The following is a 22,069-nucleotide window of genomic DNA, read 5'->3' as shown; positions in this document are numbered from 1 at the left end:
CTCCTCTATTCATCTATCCCCATCACTCTCTCTCTATTCATCTATCCCCATCACTCTCTTCTATTTATCTATCCCCATCACTCTCTTATTCATCTATCCCCCCACTCTTATTCATCTATCCCCATCACTCTCTATTTATCTATCCCACTCTCTCTCTATTCATCTATCCCCATCACTATTCATCTATCCCCCACTCTCTCTCTATTCATCTATCCCCATCACTCTCTCTCTTTCATCTATCCCCATCACTCTCTCTATTTATCTATTCATCTATCCCCATCTATCCCCCCACTCTCTCTCTATTCATCTATCCCCATCACTCTCTCTATTCATCTATCCCCCCACTCTCTCTCTATTCATCTATCCCCATCACTCTCTCTCTATTCATCTATCCCCCTCACTCTCTCTCTCTATTCATCTATCCCCATCACTCTCTCTATTCATCTATCCCCCCACTCTCTCTCTATTCATCTATCCCCCCACTCTCTCTCTCTATTCATCTATCCCCATCACTCTCTCATTCATCTATTTATCCCCATCACTCTCTCTATTCATCTATCCCCCCCACTCTCTCTCTATTAATCTATCCCCATCACTCTCTCTCTATTTATCTATCCCCATCACTCTCTCTATTCATCTATCCCCCTCACTCTCTCTCTATTCATCTATCCCCTCACTCTCTCTATTCATCTATCCCCATCACTCTCTCTATTCATCTATCCCACTATCTCCCATCACTCTCTCTCTATTCATCTATCCCCCTCACTCTCTCTCTATTCATCTATCCCCCTCACTCTATCCCCCACTTCTCTCTATTCATCTATCCCCCCTCACTATCTCATCACTCTTATTCATCTATCCCCTCACTCTCTCTCTATTAATCTATCCCCTCACTCTCTCTATTCATCTATCCCCATCACTCTCTCTCATTTATATCCCCTCACTCTCTCTCTATTCATCTATCCTCTCACTCTCTCTCTATTCATCTATCTCTCATTCATCTATCCCTCACTCTCTCTCTATTCATCTATCCCCATCACTCTCTATTCATCTATCCCCCTATCCTGTCTATTCATCTATACCCTCACTCTCTCTATTCATCTATCCCCATCACCCCTTATTCATCTATCCTCACTCTCTATTCATCTATCCCCATCACTCTCTATTTATATCTACTCCCTCATTCATCTATCCCCATCACTCTCTATTCATCTATCCCCATCACTCTCTCTCTCATCTATCTCCATCACTCTATTCATCTATCCCCATCGCTTCTGTCTATATATATATACCTCTCACTCTCTCTCCTATTCATCTATCCCCATCACTCTCTCTCTATTCATCTATCCCCCCTCACTCTCTATTCATCTATTCATCTATTTATATCCCCCTTACTCTCTCTCTATTCATCTATCCCCATCACTCTCTATTCATCTATCCCCATCACTCTCTCTCTATTCATCTATCCCCATCACTCTCTCTATTCATCTATCCCCACGCCTCTGTCTATATATATATACCCCCTCTCTCTCTATTCATCTATCCCCATCACTCTCTCACATCTATCCCCATCACTCATCTATCCCCACTCATCTTTCTATTCATCTATCCCCCCTCACACTCTCTCTCATTCATCTATCCCCATCACTCTCTCTCTATTCATCTATCCCCATCACTCTCTCTCTATTCATCTATTCATCTATCATCTATCCCTCACTCTCTCTCTATTCATCTATCCCCTCACTCTCTCTCTATTCATCTATCCCCATCACTCTCTCTATTCATCTATCCCCTCACTCTCTCTCTATTTATCTATCCCCAACATCCCCTCTCTCTCTCTTTATCTATCCCCATCACTCTCTCTCTATTCATCTATCCCCATCACTCTCTCTCTATTCATCTATCCCCTCACTCTCTCTCATTCATCTATCTCACTCTCTCATTCATCTATCCTTCACTCTCTATTCATCTATCCCCCTCACTCTCTCTCTATTCATCTATCCCCCTCACTCTCTCTCTATTCATCTATCCCCCCTCACTCTCTCTCTATTCATCTATCCCCCTCACTCTCTCTCTCTATTCATCTATCCTCACTCTCTATTCATCTATCCCCATCACTCTCTATTCATCTATCCCCCTCACCCTCTCTCTATTCATCTATCCCCATCACTCTCTCTCTATTCATCTATCCCCTCACCCTCTTCTATTCATCTATCCCCCCTCACTCTCTATTCATCTATCCCCCCTCACTCTCTATTCATCTATCCCCATCACTCTCTATTCATCTATCCCCTCACCCTCTCTCTATTCATCTATCCCCATCACTCTCTCTCTATTCATCTATCCCCATCACTCTCTCTCTATTCATCTATCCCCAACACTCTCTCTCTATTTATCTATCCCCATCACTCTCTCTATTTATCTATCCCCATCACTCTCTCTATTCATCTATCCCCATCACTCTCTCTATTCATCTATCACCATCACTCTCTCTATTCATCTATCCCCTCACTCTCTCTCTATTCATCTATCCCCCTCACTCTCTCTCTATTCATCTATCCCCCCACTCTCTCTCTATTCATCTATCCCCCTCACTCTATTCATCTATCCCCTCACTCTCTCTCTATTTATATCCCCTTACTCTCTCTCTCTCTATGCATCTATCCCCATCACTCTATCTATATATATTCTCTGTCATTCTCTCTCTCTCTATTTATCCATCCCCATTCTGTCGTTCTTTATCCCTCTCTCTCTATTTATCCACCCCCATTCTTTGTCCTCCTCTCCTCTCTATCCCCCTCTCTCTCTATTTATCCATCCCCCATTCTCCGTCGTTCTCTCTCTCTATCCCTCTATTTATCCATCCCTCATTCTCTGTAGTTCTCTCCTCTCTCTATCCATCCATCTGTCGTTCTCTCCTCTCTCTATCCCCCTCTATTTATCCATCCCCCATTCTCTGTCGTTCTCTCCTCTCTCTATCCCTCTCTCTCTATTTATCCATCCCCCATTCTCTGTCGTTCTCTCCTCTCTATCTATCCATCCATCCCCCATTCTCTGTCATTCTCTCCTCTCTATCCATCCATCCCCCATTCTCTGTCATTCTCTCCTCTCTCTATCTCCATCCATCCCCATTCTCTGTCATTCTCTCCATCTCTCTCTCTCTCTATCCATCCATCCCCCATTCTCTGTCGTTCTCTCCTCTCTATTTATCCATCCCCCATTCTCTGTCGTTTCTCTCCTCTCTATCTATCCATCCATCCCCCATTCTCTGTCGTTCTCTCCTCTCTATCTATCCATCCATCCCCCATTCTCTGTCATTCTCTCCCTCTATCCTATCCCTCTCTCTCTCTCTCTCTATTCATCCATCCCCCATTCTGTCGTTCTCTCCTCTCTTTATCCCTCTCTCTCTTTATCCATCCCCCATTCTTTGTCCTCCTCTCCTCTCTATCTCTCTCTCTCTATTTATCCATCCCCCATTCTCTGTCAAGTTCTCTCCTCTCTCTATCCTCTATTTATCCATCCCTCATTCTCTGTAGTTCTCTCCTCTCTCTATCCATCCATCTGTCGTTCTCTCCTCTCTCTATCCCCCTCTCTCAATTTATCCATCCCCATTCTCTGTCGTTCTCTGCTCTCTCTATCCCTCTCTCTCTCTATTTATCCATCCCCCATTCTCTGTCATTCTCTCCTCTCTCTCTCTATCCATCCATCCCTCATTCTCTGTCGTTCTCTCCTCTCTCTATCTATCCATCCATCCCTCATTCTCTGTCGATCTCTCCATCTATCCATCCATCCCCCATTCTCTGTCATTCTCTCTCTCCATCTATCCATCCATCCCTCATTCTCTGTCGTTCTCTCCTCTCTCTATCCATCCCCCATTCTCTGTCATTCTCTCCTCTATCTATCCATCCATCCTCATTCTCTCCTCTCTCTATCTATCCATCCATCCCTCATTCTCTGTCATTCTCTCCTCTCTATCCATCCATCCTCATTCTCTGTCGTTCTCTCCTCTCTATAGACCTCCCTCTTTTCTCTCCAACAATACTAGCAGCTGGTACATACATTTATGATTATACGTATATTGTCTATCTTTATTACATGGACAATGCTTAAGTGTGTTGTCCATTTGCTACAGGGCATATCCACAAAACAAACAGAGTTTCCTTCAAATAAATCTAATAAATCTCGCTCTCCTCTATGAAACAAGACCAGCGCCTGAGAACATCAATTTGTCATCTGGAATACAATGATGTCAGGAGGGAAAAACTGTGTTTGTTGTTGTAATATCACAAACGGACGGGGAGTTTCACCACTAAGCATTCCAGCTTTAAACATTTCAAAATAAAGGCTGTTTGAGGAAATGGAAGCTGAGCTCAGTTAGTGGTCAGTCTTTTGCTGACAGAGGAGCTTTGTTTGCCAGGGGGACTTTAAAGTGATAAGGTCGAAGGCCTTCAGGGTGCTTTCACCTGTCTAGCCCCCCTCCCCTCTTTAAGACTATTAAAACTATACCACTTTAGACTATATCAATGAAAGAGATGCACCCAGAGCCTTCACATCTCAGTCTGAACAGACTGCATCGTTTCAGAGGGAGCAGCACAGGGGACATGACCAGCATAAGACAAACAGGCCTGATAGACTGCAGGGTTCAGACTGCATGGCTCTATCAGCCTGTTTCAGTGGACAGCTGGGTTCAGACTGCATGGCTCTATCAGCCTGTTTCAGTGGACAGCTGGGTTCAGACTGCATGGCTCTATCAGCCTGTTTCAGTGGACAGCAGGGTTCAGACTGCATGGCTCTATCAGCCTGTTTCAGTGGACAGCAGGGTTCAGACTGCATGGCTCTATCAGCCTGTTTCAGTGGACAGCAGGGTTCAGACTGCATGGCTCTATCAGCCTGTTTCAGTGGACAGCAGGGTTCAGACTGCATGGCTCTATCAGCCTGTTTCAGTGGACAGCAGGGTTCAGACTGCATGGCCCTATCAGCCTGTTTCAGTGGACAGCAGGGTTCAGACTGCATGGCTCTATCAGCCTGTTTCAGTGGACTGCAGGGTTCAGACTGCATGGCTCTATCAGCCTGTTTCAGTGGACTGCAGGGTTCAGACTGCATGGCTCTATCAGCCTGTTTCAGTGGACTGCAGGGTTCAGACTGCATGGCTCTATCAGCCTGTTTCAGTGGACTGCAGGGTTCAGACTGCATGGCTCTATCAGCCTGTTTCAGTGGACTGCAGGGTTCAGACTGCATGGCTCTATCAGCCTGTTTCAGTGGACAGCAGGGTTCAGACTGCATGGCTCTATCAGCCTGTTTCAGTGGACAGCAGGGTTCAGACTGCATGGCTCTATCAGCCTGTTTCAGTGGACAGCAGGGTTCAGACTGCATGGCTCTATCAGCCTGTTTCAGTGGACAGCAGGGTTCAGACTGCATGGCTCTATCAGCCTGTTTCAGTGGACAGCAGGGTTCAGACTGCATGGCTCTATCAGCCTGTTTCAGTGGACAGCAGGGTTCAGACTGCATGCCTCTATCAGCCTGTTTCAGTGGACAGCAGGGTTCAGACTGCATGCCTCTATCAGCCTGTTTCAGTGGACAGCAGGGTTCAGACTGCATGGCTCCATCAGCCTGTTTCAGTGGACAGCAGGGTTCAGACTGCATGGCTCCATCAGCCTGTTTCAGTGGACAGCAGGGTTCAGACTGCATGGCTCTATCAGCCTGTTTCAGTGGACAGCAGGGTTCAGACTGCATGGCTCTATCAGCCTGTTTCAGTGACAGCAGGGTTCAGACTGCATGGCTCTATCAGCCTGTTTCAGTGGACAGCAGGGTTCAGACTGCATGGCCCTATCAGCCTGTTTCAGTGGACAGCAGGGTTCAGACTGCATGGCCCTATCAGCCTGTTTCAGTGGACAGCAGGGTTCAGACTGCATGGCCCTATCAGCCTGTTTCAGTGGACAGCAGGTTTCAGACTGCATGGCCCTATCAGCCTGTTTCAGTGGACAGCAGGTTTCAGACTGCATGGCCTCTATCAGCCTGTTTCAGTGGACAACAGGGTTCAGACTGCATGGCTCTATCAGCCTGTTTCAGTGGACAGCAGGTTTCAGACTGCATGGCTCTATCAGCCTGTTTCAGTGGACTGCAGGGTTCAGACTGCATGGCTCTATCAGCCTGTTTCAGTGGACAGCAGGGTTCAGACTGCATGGCTCTATCAGCCTGTTTCAGTGGACAGCAGGGTTCAGACTGCATGGCTCTATCAGCCTGTTTCAGTGGACAGCAGGGTTCAGACTGCATGGCTCTATCAGCCTGTTTCAGTGGACAGCAGGGTTCAGACTGCATGGCCCTATCAGCCTGTTTCAGTGGACAGCAGGTTTCAGACTGCATGGCCCTATCAGCCTGTTTCAGTGGACAGCAGGTTTCAGACTGCATGGCCCTATCAGCCTGTTTCAGTGGACAGCAGGTTTCAGACTGCATGGCTCTATCAGCCTGTTTCAGTGGACAGCAGGGTTCAGACTGCATGGCTCTATCAGCCTGTTTCAGTGGACAGCAGGGTTCAGACTGCATGGCTCTATCAGCCTGTTTCAGTGGACAGCAGGGTTCAGACTGCATGGCTCTATCAGCCTGTTTCAGTGGACAGCAGGGTTCAGACTGCATGGCTCTATCAGCCTGTTTCAGTGGACAGCAGGGTTCAGACTGCATGGCTCTATCAGCCTGTTTCAGTGGACAGCAGGGTTCAGACTGCATGGCTCTATCAGCCTGTTTCAGTGGACAGCAGGTTTCAGACTGCATGGCTCTATCAGCATGTTTCAGTGGACAGCAGGGTTCAGACTGCATGGCTCTATCAGCCTGTTTCAGTGGACAGCAGGGTTCAGACTGCATGGCTCTATCAGCCTGTTTCAGTGGACAGCTGGGTTCAGACTGCATGGCTCTATCAGCCTGTTTCAGTGGACAGCAGGGTTCAGACCGCATGGCTCTATCAGCCTGTTTCAGTGGACAGCAGGGTTCAGACTGCATGGCTCTATCAGCCTGTTTCAGTGGACAGCAGGGTTCAGACTGCATGGCTCTATCAGCCTGTTTCAGTGGACAGCAGGGTTCAGACTGCATGGCTCTATCAGCCTGTTTCAGTGGACAGCAGGGTTCAGACTGCATGGCTCTATCAGCCTGTTTCAGTGGACAGCAGGGTTCAGACTGCATGGCTCTATCAGCCTGTTTCAGTGGACAGCAGGGTTCAGACTGTATGGCTCTATCAGCCTGTTTCAGTGGGCAGCAGGGTTCAGACTGCATGGCTCTATCAGCCTGTTTCAGTGGGCAGCAGGGTTCAGACTGCATGGCTCTATCAGCCTGTTTCAGTGGACAGCAGGGTTCAGACTGCATGGCTCTATCAGCCTGTTTCAGTGGACAGCAGGGTTCAGACTGCATGGCTCTATCAGCCTGTTTCAGTGGACAGCAGGGTTCAGACTGCATGGCTCTATCAGCCTGTTTCAGTGGACAGCAGGGTTCAGACTGCATGGCTCTATCAGCCTGTTTCAGTGGACAGCAGGGTTCAGACTGCATGGCTCTATCAGCCTGTTTCAGTGGACAGCAGGGTTCAGACTGCATGGCTCTATCAGCCTGTTTCAGTGGACAGCTGGGTTTTAATCACTGCTCTGACTCTGTTCCAGTGGGTCGTTTCAACACAATACTGTTTACAGTCTCAGTGGCCCAAAGAGGTCAAAGGTGAGCTCCCTGGCGACAAATACACACTATACAGTTACTTATTGACTGACATGGCTGAATAAGTGTCTTCCAATGGGTTGTAAAACTTTAGTGGTGGTGTAGGGAAACGAGGGTGATTAAGTATAACATTCTGTGTGGGTGTGCATTCATATGTTTATGAGTGTTTGTGTTCTGACCGGTGAGCCCATTTCTGTGTCTATGTGTGAACGTGTGTGTGCCACTTTGTACCTAAATGACAGAGTGGAGTAATGTCGGGGCGTGTAGGAGCGGTAATTGCGCCAGGAATAAATATTTCAGTTTTGTGCCTTTATCTTTCATTTACAGAGAGGCTTTGAGTCTGCCAGCTGAATTAGCATAATGAGGGAAGGCAAACGAGCTGCACTTCATGACATTACAAAATGGCCGCCGTCACAGGAGCCTGTCCTGCTGGGAGAGATGCATTGAGAGATGCATCGCTTCAGATCGGTCTTCATTTTGGATTACTAAACATGTCAGCATTTAGCCACATGCTAGCACTTATTCATAACAAAAACACTGACCTGTTAGCATGGTAGCGTGAGGCGAACAGCCTTGTTGAAATAGACTAGACCCTTCACAGCCAGCCAGTCACATACACTGTCACCCAGTATCATGTTTTGGCCCTGACAAAGTCACTATGACCTGAAAACGTCTGGCACGTGTCAGCGTAACTTTTTCTCAACTCTAACGCCAATACATTTGGCCCAATGCTAGCCCTGGTACATAAACACATCTGTTTTGGCCATAGTGCCCTGATAAGTTTTCAGTTTTATAATGACTTTAAGGTAAACATAACTTTCATTTCTCTCTTTGAATACCGCCAAGGCTGCCATTTTCCTACCATTTTCTGCAGGTGCTTCTCTTTCCGCACGTCCACCATGACCATGCCCTCCTTGACCAGGCTGAGGCCCACGTCGTCCTTGGAGTCGGCGAACTGCAGTGTGACGTGGGGGCAGGTGACGCCGCTGTGCTCCACGTTGAGGAGACACTGGGTGTTCTGGATGTCCCGCACCAGGCTGTCCACCACGTCAGCACGCGCATCCTCCTAACGGGGTGGAAGAGGAGGAGAGGGGAGGTCAAGGGGTTAGGTCACCCTGCTGGAGGCTGTTGAGCCAGAACAGTTTATCCTGAAATCTTTAGCCCTCTAATAAAAGGGACTCATATTGTGCTCAGAGAGCAAGACAAGGAAGCCAATTAGGAGTATTGAAGAGCAATAAGACACGCCCCGCCATGGCTTTAAAAAACAGGGATCAATTGAGTACACCCCAACATTCCCCATTCATCATCGCTCTGTCCCTCTCGCTTGCTCTCCTTCCTCTTTGCCCTGGTCCTGTCTCCATGGCAACCCCCGAGCAAGCTGCCCTTGGGGTGTGAATGTGGTGTGTGTCTCTGTGTGTGTATGTAGAGAGGGATGCTGAGTGTTCAAGGGGGAAAACTGGGGGGCTTTTTGTTTCTTCTTCCTCCTGTGGTCAGCTTGTCTCACACTCCGCAGGGGAGCTCAGGGCGAGAGAGGCGGATAGAGGGAGCTCAGGGTGAGAGAGGGAGGGAGAGGTGGTGAGAGAGACGGATAGAGGGAGCTCAGGGTGAGAGAGGGAGGGAGAGGTGGTGAGAGAGGCGGATAGAGGGAGCTCAGGGTGAGAGAGGGAGGGAGAGGTGGTGAGAGAGACGGATAGAGGGAGCTCAGGGTGAGAGAGGGAGGGAGAGGTGGTGAGAGAGACGGATAGAGGGAGCTCAGGGTGAGAGAGGGAGGGAGAGGTGGTGAGAGAGACGGATAGAGGAGCTCAGGGTGAGAGAGAGAGGGAGAGGTGGTGAGAGAGACGGATAGAGGAGAAAGAGAGAGGAGGAGAGAGAGCCAAGGGGGCAGGGTGGGGATATGCAATATGAATGAGGGCCTTCTGCTGAGTGGGACAGGACACTAACAGGGCCTTCTGCTGAGTGGGACAGGACACTAACAGGGCCTTCTGCTCAGTGGGACAGGACGTTAACAGGGCCTTCTGCTGAGTGGGACAGGACAATAACAGGGCCTTCTGCTGAGTGGGACAGGACAATAACAGGGCCTTCTGCTGAGTGGGACAGGACACTATAACAGGGCCTTCTGCTGAGTGGGACGGGACACTAACAGGGTCTTCTGCTGAGTGGGACAGGACACTAACAGGGCCTTCTGCTGTGTGGGACAGGACACGAACAGGACACTGCTGAGTGGGACAGGACACTAACAGGTACTTCTGCTGAGTGGGACAGGACACTAACAGGTACCTTCTGCTGAGTGACAGGACACTAACAGGGCCTTCTGCTGAGTGGGACAGGACACTAACAGGTACTTCTGCTGAGTGGGACAGGACACTAACAGGGCCTTCTGCTGAGTGGGACAGGACACTAACAGGGCCTTCTGCTGAGTGGGACAGGACACTAACAGGTACTTCTGCTGAGTGGGACAGGACACTGTAACAAGGTTAGTACTAGCACGCGCCTGAAATGGACCAGTGTGTGGATGGTCATAACTATGCATTCAACTATATATGCTAACAGAGGAGAATGTATTTATACATGTTAAAGTATATGCATGTATTAATATGAATATGTGTCTAAGTGAATGACTGACGGACAGTGTGTGTGTGTTTCTGTCTGTGTGGCCACTGGCCAGTTTGAGTCACAGCAGGTGAGTGAGAGACCAGGCAGCACCCTCTCTACTCCAGGTGGCAGGGCAGAGAGGACATCTGGGGAGAAACGCTGTCACCACTAGTAACAGGCCCAGAGAGAGAGGGAGGGTAGAGGAAAAAAAACACAGAGCGAGAGAGATTGAGATAGAGAGAGAACAAGAGAGATTGAGAGAGAGAGAACAAGAGAGATAGAACAAGAGAGAGAGAACAAGAGAGATTGAGAGAGAGAGAGAACAAGAGAGATTGAGAGAGAGATTGAGAACAAGAGATATTGAGAAAGAGAGAACAAGAGAGATTGAGAGAGAGAGAACAAGAGAGAGAGAACAAGAGAGAGAGAACAAGAGAGATTGAGAAAGAGAGAACAAGAGATATTGAGAAAGAGAGAACAAGAGAGATTGAGAGAGAGAGATCTGACCAGATATTTAGGGACAGAAGAGAGGAGAGAAATATTAGCTGAGAGAGAGGATATAAAGAAGATGGGTAAGTACCCCTGAGATAAAGAAAACATTTGCTTTGGCAATGTTAACATATTTTCCCATTCCAATAAAGCCCCTTGAATTGAATAGAATAAAGAAAACAGGAAACAAACAAGAGCCAACAGAGGCAGAGAGAGAGACAGAGAGAGAGAAATAAAAGAGCCAACAGAGGCAGAGAGAGAGAGACAGAAAGAGAAATAAAAGAGCCAACAGAGGTAGAGAGAGAGACGGAGAGAGAGAAATAAAAGAGCCAACAGAGGCAGAGACACCGAGAGAGACAGAGAGAGGAATAAAAGAGCCAACAGAGGTAGAGAGAGAGACAGAGAGAGAGAAATAAAAGAGCCAACAGAGGTAGAGAGAGAGACAGAGAGAGAGAAATAAAAGAGAACAGAGGTAGAGAGAGAGACAGAGAGAGAGAAATAAAAGAGCCAACAGAGGTAGAGAGAGACAGAGAGAGAAATAAAAGAGCAGAGAGAGAAATAAAAGAGCCAAGAGGTAGAGAGAGAGACAGAGGAGAGAAATAAAAGAGCCAACAGAGGTAGAGAGAGAGAGAGAGAGAAATAAAAAGCAGAGAGAGAGAAAGAGAAATAAAAGAGCCAACAGAGGTAGAGAGAGAGAGAACAGAGGCAGAGAGAGAAGAGAGAGAAATAAAAGAGCCAGAGGTAGAGAGAGAGACAGAGAGAGAAATAAAAGAGCCAGAGGTAGAGAGAGAGACAGAGAGAGAAATAAAAGAGCCAACAGAGGTAGAGAGAGAGACAGAGAGAGAAATAAAAGAGCCAACAGAGGTAGAGAGAGAGACAGAGAGAGAAATAAAAGAGCCAACAGAGGTAGAGAGAGAGACAGAGAGAGAAATAAAAGAGCCAACAGAGGTAGAGAGAGAGACAGAGAGAGAAATAAAAGAGCCAACAGAGGTAGAGAGAGAGACAGAGAGAGAAATAAAAGAGCCAGAGGTAGAGAGAGAGACAGAGAGAGAAAATAAAAGAGCCAACAGAGGTAGAGAGAGAGACAGAGAGAGAAATAAAAGAGCCAACAGAGGTAGAGAGAGAGACAGAGAGAGAAATAAAAGAGCCAACAGAGGTAGAGAGAGAGACAGAGAGAGAAATAAAAGAGCCAACAGAGGTAGAGAGAGAGACAGAGAGAGAAATAAAAGAGCCAACAGAGGTAGAGAGAGAGAGCAGAGGTAGAGAAATAAAAGAGCCAGAGGTAGAGAGAGAGACAGAGAGAGAAATAAAAGAGCCAGAGGTAGAGAGAGACAGAGAGAGAAATAAAAGAGCCAACAGAGGCAGAGAGAGACAGAGAGAGAAATAAAAGAGCCAACAGAGGTAGAGAGAGACAGAGAGAGAAATAAAAGAGCCAACAGAGGTAGAGAGAGAGACAGAGAGAGAAATAAAAGAGCCAGAGGTAGAGAGAGAGACAGAGAGAGAAATAAAAGAGCCAACAGAGGCAGAGAGAGAGACAGAGAGAGAAATAAAAGAGCCAGAGGCAGAGAGAGAGACAGAGAGAAAATAAAAGAGCCAACAGAGGTAGAGAGAGAGACAGAGAGAGAGAATAAAAGAGCCAACAGAGGCAGAGAGAGAGACAGAGAGAGAAATAAAAGAGCCAACAGAGGCAGAGAGAGAGACAGAGAGAGAAATAAAAGAGCCAACAGAGGTAGAGAGAGAGACAGAGAGAGAAATAAAAGAGCCAACAGAGGCAGAGAGAGAGACAGAGAGAGAAATAAAAGAGCCAGAGGCAGAGAGAGAAATAAAAGAGCCAACAGAGGTAGAGAGAGAGACAGAGAGAGAAATAAAAGAGCCAACAGAGGTAGAGAGAGAGACAGAGAGAGAAATAAAAGAGCCAGAGGCAGAGAGAGAAATAAAAGAGCCAACAGAGACAGAGAGAGAGACAGAGAGAGAAATAAAGAGCCAGAGAGACAGAGAGAGAAATAAAAGAGCCAACAGAGGCAGAGAGAGAGAGACAGAGAGAGAAATAAAAGAGCCAACAGAGGCAGAGAGAGAGAAGAGAGAGAAATAAAAGAGCCAACAGAGGCAGAGAGAGAGACAGAGAGAGAAATAAAAGAGCCAACAGAGGTAGAGAGAGAGACAGAGAGAGAAATAAAAGAGCCAGAGGTAGAGAGAGAGACAGAGAGAGAAATAAAAGAGCCAACAGAGGTAGAGAGAGAGACAGAGAGAAATAAAAGAGCCAACAGAGGCAGAGAGAGAGACAGAGAGAGAAATAAAAGAGCCAACAGAGGCAGAGAGAGAGACAGAGAGAGAAATAAAAGAGCCAGAGGTAGAGAGAGAGACAGAGAGAGAAATAAAAGAGCCAGAGGTAGAGAGAGAGACAGAGAGAGAAATAAAAGAGCCAGAGGTAGAGAGAGACAGAGAGAGAAATAAAAGAGCCAACAGAGGTAGAGAGAGAGACAGAGAGAGAAATAAAAGAGCCAACAGAGGTAGAGAGAGAGACAGAGAGAGAAATAAAAGAGCCAGAGGTAGAGAGAGAGACAGAGAGAGAAATAAAAGAGCCAACAGAGGTAGAGAGAGAGACAGAGAGAGAAATAAAAGAGCCAACAGAGGCAGAGAGAGAGACAGAGAGAGAAATAAAAGAGCCAACAGAGGCAGAGAGAGAGAGAGAGAAATAAAAGAGCCAACAGAGGCAGAGAGAGAGACAGAGAGAGAAATAAAAGAGCCAACAGAGGTAGAGAGAGAGACAGAGAGAGAAATAAAAGAGCCAACAGAGGCAGAGAGAGAGACAGAGAGAGAAATAAAAGAGCCAACAGAGGTAGAGAGAGACAGAGAGAGAAATAAAAGAGCCAACAGAGGTAGAGAGAGAGACAGAGAGAGAGAAATAAAAGAGCCAACAGAGACAGAGAGAGACAGAGAGAGACAGAGAGAGAGAGAGAGAGAGAAATAAAAGAGCCAGAGGCAGAGAGAGAGACAGAGAGAGAAATAAAAGAGCCAACAGAGACAGAGAGAGAGACAGAGAGAGAAATAAAAGAGCCAACAGAGGTAGAGAGAGAGACAGAGAGAGAAATAAAAGAGCCAACAGAGGCAGAGAGAGAGAGACAGAGAGAGAAATAAAAGAGCCAACAGAGAAGAGAGAGACAGAGAGAGACAGAGAGAGAGAGAGAGAGAAATAAAAGAGCCAACAGAGAGAGAGAGAGAGAGAAATAAAAGAGCCAACAGAGACAGAGAGAGAAATAAAAGAGCCAACAGAGGCAGAGAGAGAGACAGAGAGAGAAATAAAAGAGCCAACAGAGGCAGAGAGAGAGACAGAGAGAGAAATAAAAGAGCCAACAGAGGCAGAGAGAGAGACAGAGAGAGAAATAAAAGAGCCAACAGAGGTAGAGAGAGAGACAGAGAGAGAAATAAAAGAGCCAACAGAGGCAGAGAGAGAGACAGAGAGAGAAATAAAAGAGCCAACAGAGGTAGAGAGAGACAGAGAGAGAAATAAAAGAGCCAACAGAGGTAGAGAGAGAGACAGAGAGAGAAATAAAAGAAACAGAGGTAGAGAAGACAGAGAAAATAAAAGAGCCAACAGAGGTAGAGAGAGAGACAGAGAGAGAAATAAAAGAACCAACAGAGGTAGAGAGAGAGACAGAGAGAGAAATAAAAGAGCCAACAGAGGTAGAGAGAGAGACAGAGAGAGAAATAAAAGAGCCAACAGAGGTAGAGAGAGAGACAGAGAGAGAAATAAAAGAGCCAACAGAGGTAGAGAGAGAGACAGAGAGAGAGAAATAAAAGAGCAACAGAGGTAGAGAAGAGACAGAGAGAGAAATAAAAGAGCACAACAGAGGTAGAGAGAGAGACAGAGAGAGAAAATAAAAGAGCCAACAGAGGCAGAGAGAGAGACAGAGAGAGAAATAAAAGAGCCAACAGAGGTAGAGAGAGACAGAGAGAGAAATAAAAGAGCCAACAGAGGTAGAGAGAGAGACAGAGAGAGAAATAAAAGAGCCAACAGAGGTAGAGAGAGACAGAGAGAGAAATAAAAGAGCCAACAGAGGCAGAGAGAGAGACAGAGAGAGAAATAAAAGAGCCAGAAAGAGGGAGGTAGACAAAGGGAAATGGTGAAAAAGACAGATCAAATGAAAGAGCGGTAGAAAGACAAAGGTGGAGAGAGAAAAAGGGGGAGAGCGAGGTAGAGAGAGGTAGAGAGCTGTGTCAGCTGTAGAGAGTGGAGGTGAGGCTGAGGCCTGGGCGGACAGATGGCCCACATCACCCTGCTGCAGCTTCACACTGACTCAGTGGAGAGGAGACAGCACACACACCTTGAACCCAGACACACACTCAAAAATAAACTAATATACATATTGGGTAAGGACACACACATTACAAACACACACATGGACAGACACACACACAAAAGGATGCGCGCGCACACACACGGATAGACGCGCACACACGAACGGAGAGACGTACACACACACACACACACGCACGCGCACGCACACGCACACGCACACACACACACACACACACACACACACACGAACAGAACCACAAAAATAGACATCCTAGGCTAGGACACATACTAAGCTTAGACAAATGTAAAAACACACACTTTCAGTTCAGACCAAACCATGTGTTTTGATCTTAGCTATGTGATCCCCACTCAGACAAACCATGTGTTTTGATCTTAGCTATGTGATCCCCACTCAGACAAACCATGTGTTTTGATCTTAACTATGTGATCCCCACTCAGACAAACCATGTGTTTTGATCTTAGCTATGTGATCCCCACTCAGACAAACCATGTGTTTTGATCTTAACTATGTGATCCCCACTCAGACAAACCATGTGTTTTGATCTTAGCTATGTGATCCCCACTCAGACAAACCATGTGTTTTGATCTTAACTATGTGATCCCCACTCAGACAAACCATGTGTTTTGATCTTAGCTATGTGATCCCCACTCAGACAAACCATGTGTTTTGATCTTAACTATGTGATCCCCACTCAGACAAACCATGTGTTTTGATCTTAGCTATGTGATCCCCACTCAGACAAACCATGTGTTTTGATCTTAACTATGTGATCCCCACTCAGACAAACCATGTGTTTTGATCTTAGCCATGTGATCCCCACTCAGACAAACCATGTGTTTTGATCTTAGCTATGTGATCCCCACTCAGACAAACCATGTGTTTTGATCTTAGCTATGTGATGCCCACTCAGACAAACCATGTGTTTTGATCTTAGCTATGTGATCCCGACTCAGACAAACCATGTGTTTTGATCTTTACTATGTGATCCCCACTCAGACAAACCATGTGTTTTGATCTTAGCTATGTGATCCCCACTCAGATCATCCCAGGCTTCTGAGAAATCCAGGGTTTTAACAGAGTGACAACACTGCTATAACACTAAAGCACTTCAGAGTGCTTGACATCGTAAAAACACAGAGTGTTGAGTCAGACACACAAGTACAGACCTAGAGATATTATAAAGACTAGGGCTCTCACACACACTCTGCCCAGTTATTAGGGTGTGTGTGTATATACTGTATATATACACACACACTGTACAGTATGTACATACACTGCGCATACTTAAGCCATAAGGCCCGAGGGGGTGTGGTATATGGCTAATAAAGCACGGCTGTTCTTACATACGCACAACGCAACACAAAGTGCCTGGATACAGAACTTAGCCGTTGTATATTGGCCATATATTACAAACCCTGAGGTGCCTTATTGCTATTATAAACTGGTTACCAACATAATTAGAGCTGCAAAAATAAACGTTTTGTCATACCTGTGGTATACGGTATGATATACCACGGCTGTCAACCAAATCAGCATTCAGGGCTCAAACCACCCAGTGTATAAAAACATTAAGAACACCTGCTCTTTCCATGACACAGACTGACCAGGTGAATCCAGCTGAAAGCTATGATCCATTATTGATGTCACCTGTTAAATCCACTTCAATCAGTGTAGATGAAGGGGAGGAGACAGGTTAAAGATGGATTTTAAGCCTTGAGACATGGATTGTGTATGTGTGACATTCAGAGGGTGAATGGGCAAGACAAAATATTTAAGTGGCTTTGAACGGGGTATGGTAGTAGGTGCCAGACGCACCGGTTTGTCTCAAGAACTGCAAATCTGAATCTGCTGGGTTTTTCACACAACAGTTTCCCGTGTGTATCAAGAATGTTTCACCACCCAAAGGACATCCAGCCAACTTGACACAACTGTGGGAAGCATTAGAGTCAAAATGGGCCAGCATCCCTGTGGAACGCTTTCAGCACCTTGTAGAGTCCATGCCTCCATGAATTGAGGCTGTTCTTAGGGCAAAAGGGGGTGCAACTCAATATTAGGAAGGTGTTCCTAATGTTGTGTATACTCAGTATATATATATAGTGGGGAGAACAATTATTTGATACACTGCTGATTTTTCAGGTTTTCCTACTTACAAAGCATGTAGAGGTCTGTAATTTTTTACTGTGAGAGACGGAATCTAAAACAAAAATCCAGAAAATCACCTTGTATGATTTTTAAGTAATTCATTTGCATTTTATTGCATGACATAAGTATTTGATCATCTACCAACCAGTAAGAATTCCGGCTCTCACAGACCTGTTAGTTTTTCTTTAAGAAGCCCTCCTGTTCTCCACTCATTACCTGTATTAACTGCACCTGTTTGAACTCGGTACCTGTATAAAAGACACCTGTCCACACACTCAATCAAACAGACTCCAACCTCTCCACAATGGCCAAGACTATAGAGCTGTGTAAGGAAACCAGGGATACAATTGTAGACCTGCACAAGGCTGGGATGGGCTACAGGACAATAGGCAAGCAGCTTGGTGAAAAGGCAACAACTGTTGGCACAAATATTAGAAAATGGAAGAAGTTCAAGATGAAGGTCAATCACCCTCGGTCTGGGGCTCCATGGAAGATCTCACCTCGTGGGGCATCAATGATCATGAGGAAGGTGAGGGATCCGCCCAGAACTAAATGGCAGGACCTGGTCAATGACCTGAAGAGAGCTGAGACCACAGTCTCAAAGAGAACCATTAGTAACACACTACGCCGTCATGGATTAAAATCCTGCAGCGCACGCAAGGTCCCCCTGCTCAAGCCAGCGCATAGCTTTTTGGTCTAAACTCCACTTGCCGTGTTTGGAGGAAGAAGAAGGATGAGTACAACCCCAAGAACACCATCCCAACCGTGAAGCATGGCGGAGGAAACATCATTCTTTGGGGATGCTTTTCTGCAAAGGGGACAGGACGACTGCACCATATTGAGGGGGAGGATGGATGGGGCCATAGCGAGATCTTGGCCAACAAGCTCCTCCCCCAGTAAGAGCATTGAAGATGGGTCGTGGCTGGGTCTTCCAGCATGACAACGAATTCGAAACACACAGCCAGGGAAACTAAGGAGTGGCTCCGTAAGAAAATCTCAAGGTCCTGGAGTGGCCCAGCCAGTCTCCAGACCTGAACCCAATAGAAAATCTTTGGAGGGAGCTGAAAGTTCGTATTGCCCAGCGACAGCCCCGAAACCTGAAGGATCTGGAGAAGGTCTGTATGGAGGAGTGGGCCAAAATCCCTGCTGCAGTGTGTGCAAACCTGGTCAAGAACTACAGGAAACGTATGATCTCTGTAATTGCAAACAAAGGTTTCTGTACCAAATATTAAGTTCTGCTTTTCTGATGTGTCAAATAAATAAATTACTTAAAAATCATACAATGTGATGTTCTGGATTTTTGTTTTAGATTCCGTCTCTCACAATTGAAGTGTACCTATGATAAAAATGACAGACCTCTACATGCTTTGTAAGTAGGAAAACCTGCAAAATCGGCAGTGAATCAAATGCTTGTTCTCCCCACTGTATGTGGGCTCCAACATTACTGGCACCCCTGACTGGCAATGCACAAACAATACTTAAAAAATATATAAACAATATAATTATAGAGAAACTCAAAATACCAACATGATATATACTTATTAATACTAATTAATACCTTAATGTTTCAATGGAACCAACCAAAATCATACAATTATTTAATACAAAATAAATTTAACCAAAATCAAGGTTTCATAATTATCGGCACTCCTCATTTAGTACTTAGTGCAACTACCTCTGGCAAGGATAACAGCATGGAGTCTTTTCCTGTAATGTTTGACAAGGTTAAGGAACACATTTGGAGGGATTTTGGACCATTCCTCTATGCAGATCCTTTCAAGATCCTTCACATTCTTGGGTTTGTGCTTATCACCTGCCCTCTTCCGCTCAGCCCACAGGTTTTCCATTGGATTGAGGTCTGGCAACTGAGATGGCCATGGCAGAACATTGATTTTGTTGTCACAGAAACATTTCTGTGTGGATCTTGAGGTATGTTTCGGGTCATTGTCTTGTTGGAAAGTCCACATACGGCCCAGCCTTCTGGCAGAGGCAACCAGATTGTCAGCCAAAATTGCCTGATACTTGGTGGAATTCATTATGCCATCAATCTTAACCAGTGCCCCTGGACATCTGGAATTAAAACAGCCCCAAAACATCACTGACCCCCCTACATACTTCACCGTGGGTATGAGGTGCCTCTCCTTGTATGCATCTCTGTTTCGACGCCAAACATGCCGATGCTGTTATCTCATCTGACCAGAACACCTTCTTCCAGTCATAATTTAAATGATGTTTGGCAAACTCCAAGCGCTTGCGTCTGTGTCTTGGGATAAGAATGGTCTTTCTTCTGGCAACCCTTCCAAAGAGCCTGTGGTTGTGGAGGTGGTGTCTGATGGTGCTTTTTTTGCCTGGTGAACCCAAGACGCCACCAAGGCCTGCAATTCCTTCACAGTGATTATTGGGGATTTTGTTGCTTCTCTCACCATTTTTTCAATATTTTGGGGGAAAAATACATTTGCGTCCTCTACACATGAGGTTTTCAACAGTTCCATATCTTTTGCATTTTTTAATAATCGCCTGACAGTACTCAGTGTTATATTCAATCGTTTGTGGATCTTGTAGCCATTACCAGATTTATGAAGGTCTACGACCATCTGTCTCTTTTTCAACTGCCAGTTCTTTTCTTTTCTTCAAGGTGTTGGATGACAGCAGGATATTGCATGTGTGTTACCACATTTTTATACCCTATTGAAACAGGAAGTGATGTAATGGCTCAATATAGTTCCTTAAGACTTAGACAAACTTAAATAAGTGGAATTGAATTAGTTGTTTAATTTTGGTAGATGTTATTTACAATAATATTTAAGGGTGCCATTAATTGTGAAACCTTGATTTGGAGGACATTGATTTTTAATTAAATCAATACATTTTGGTTGGTTCCATTGAAACATTAATAAAGTATCGTATTTCTCACATGTTGGTATTTTGAGTTTCTCTCTATAATTCTATTGTTTATATTTGTTTAAGCATTATTTGCGCATTGCCAGTCAGGGGTGCCAGTAATTTTGGAGCCCCACTGTATATTTATACACACACACTACCATAACCCGTTCATATATGTATGTGTGCATGTATGCACATATGTATGTATGTGTGTATGTACAGTGCCATGCAAAAGTATTCGTCCCCTTTGCATTTTTCCTGTTATGTTGCATTACAACCTGTAATTTAAATAGATTTTTATTTGTATTTCATGTAATGGACATACACAAAATAGTCCAAATTGGTGAAGTGAAATGAAAAATCACTTATTTCAAAACATTATACAAAAAAAAAAAGACTGAAAAGTGGTGTGTTCATATGTATTCAACCCTTTGCTATGAAGCCCCTAAATAAGATCTGGTGCAAGAATTACCTCCGGAAGTCACATAATTAGTCAAATAAAGTATATATAGACCTGTTCTGAAAGGCCCCAGATTCTGCAACACCACTAAGCAAGGGGCACCACCAAGTAAGCAGCACCATGAAGACCAAGAAGCTCTCCAAACAGGTCAGGGACAAAGTTGTGGAGAAGTACAGATCAGGGTTGGGTTATAAACAAATATCCGAAACATTGAACATCCCACAGAGCACCATTAAATCCGTTATTAAAAATGGAAAGAATATGACACCACAACAAACCTGCCAAGAGAGGGCCGCCCACCAAAACTCATGGACCAGACAAGGAGGGCATTAATCAGAGAGGCAACAAAGAGACCAAAGATAACCCTGAAGGAGCTGCAAAGCTCCACAGCGGAGATTGGAGTATCTCTCCATAGGACCACTTTAAGCCGTACACTCCACAGAGCTGGGCTTTACGGAAGAGTGGCCAGAAGAAAGCCATTGCTTAAAGAAAAAAAATAAGCAAACACATTTGGTGTTCACCAAAAGACATGTGGGTGACACCCCAAACATATGGAAGAAGGTATTCTGGTTTAGATGAGACTAAAATGTAGCTTTTTAAACATCAAGGAAAACTCAATTTCTGGCGCAAACCCAACACCTCATCACCCTAAGAACACCATCCCCACAGTGGTGGTGGCAGCATCATGCCATGGGGATGTTTTTCATCGACAGGGACTGGGAAATTGGTCAGAACTGAAGGAATGATGGATGGCGCTAAATACAGGGAAATTCTTAAGGAAAACCTGTTTCAGTCTTCCAGAGATTTGAGACTGGGACGGAGGTTCTCCTTCTAGCAGGACAATGACCCTAAGCATAGTGTTCAAGCAACACTCAAGTAGTTTATGGGGAAACATTTCAATGTCTTGGAATGGCTCAGTCAAAGCCCAGAACTCAATCCAATTGAGAATCTGTGGTATGACTTAAAGATGGCTGTACACCAGCAGAACCCATCCAACTTGAAGGAGCTGGAGCACGTTTTGTCTTGAAGAATGGGCAGAAAATCCCAGTGGCTAGATGTGCCAAGCTTACAGACACATAAGACTTGCAGCTGCAATTTCTGCAAAAGGTGGGTCTACAAAGTATTGCCTTTTGTTTTATTTTTTTGTTTGTTTCATAAAACAAAATATTTTGCATCTTCAAGTGGTAGGTATGTTGTGTAAATCAAATGATAGAACCCTCCAAATATATATTTTTAATTCCAGGTTGTAAGGCAACACAATAGGAAAAATTCCAAGGGGGAATACTTTCAAAGGCCACTGTGTGTCTGTGTGTACAAAACTTACGTCTTGTGGGACCTGGATGTAGGCGAAGGTGTACTCAGTGGCTTGTGCAGCCAGGGTCCGAGTGCTGAAGGCCGGGGGAATGACAGCCAGGCGCGTGATCTGCACTATCTCCCTCTGTGGAGGTAGAGAAGTAGAGAGAGGTAGAGAGAGAGGCAGAGAGAGAGAGAG

At 45.4% G+C, this 22,069-nt stretch overlaps 1 protein-coding gene and 1 long non-coding RNA gene across 4 annotated transcripts in view; one reads left to right on the top strand and one right to left on the bottom strand.

The window, feature by feature from the left end:
- LOC127926845 (staphylococcal nuclease domain-containing protein 1-like) overlaps positions 1–22,069 on the bottom strand; it is a gene marked incomplete at its 5' end in the record, with an annotated part of 287,826 nt that overhangs the window by 6,236 nt on the left and 259,521 nt on the right. The window contains 2 exons of the mRNA XM_052512463.1: positions 8,532–8,758; positions 21,902–22,015. Of these exons, the coding sequence (XP_052368423.1) occupies positions 8,532–8,758; positions 21,902–22,015 (341 nt within the window). The remainder of the gene's footprint in view (positions 1–8,531; positions 8,759–21,901; positions 22,016–22,069) is intronic.
- On the top strand, positions 12,425–14,953 carry LOC127926846 (uncharacterized). Of its 3 annotated transcripts, XR_008125210.1 has the most exons (4): positions 13,095–13,198; positions 13,320–13,609; positions 14,046–14,171; positions 14,831–14,953. It is a non-coding gene; the product is annotated as an uncharacterized LOC127926846 (long non-coding RNA). The 3 variants fall into 3 exon arrangements; XR_008125209.1 differs by lacking the exon at positions 14,831–14,953 and adding an exon at positions 12,425–12,499 and having other exon boundaries at positions 13,160–13,609; positions 14,046–14,319; XR_008125208.1 differs by lacking the exon at positions 14,831–14,953 and having other exon boundaries at positions 14,046–14,319.

Source organism: Oncorhynchus keta, unplaced genomic scaffold (genome assembly GCF_023373465.1).
Source record: "Oncorhynchus keta strain PuntledgeMale-10-30-2019 unplaced genomic scaffold, Oket_V2 Un_contig_8484_pilon_pilon, whole genome shotgun sequence".
Taxonomy (NCBI): Eukaryota; Metazoa; Chordata; class Actinopteri; order Salmoniformes; family Salmonidae; genus Oncorhynchus; species Oncorhynchus keta.
The sequence above is the reverse complement of the archived record's forward strand: the minus strand, read 5'-3'. Positions and strand labels throughout refer to the sequence as shown.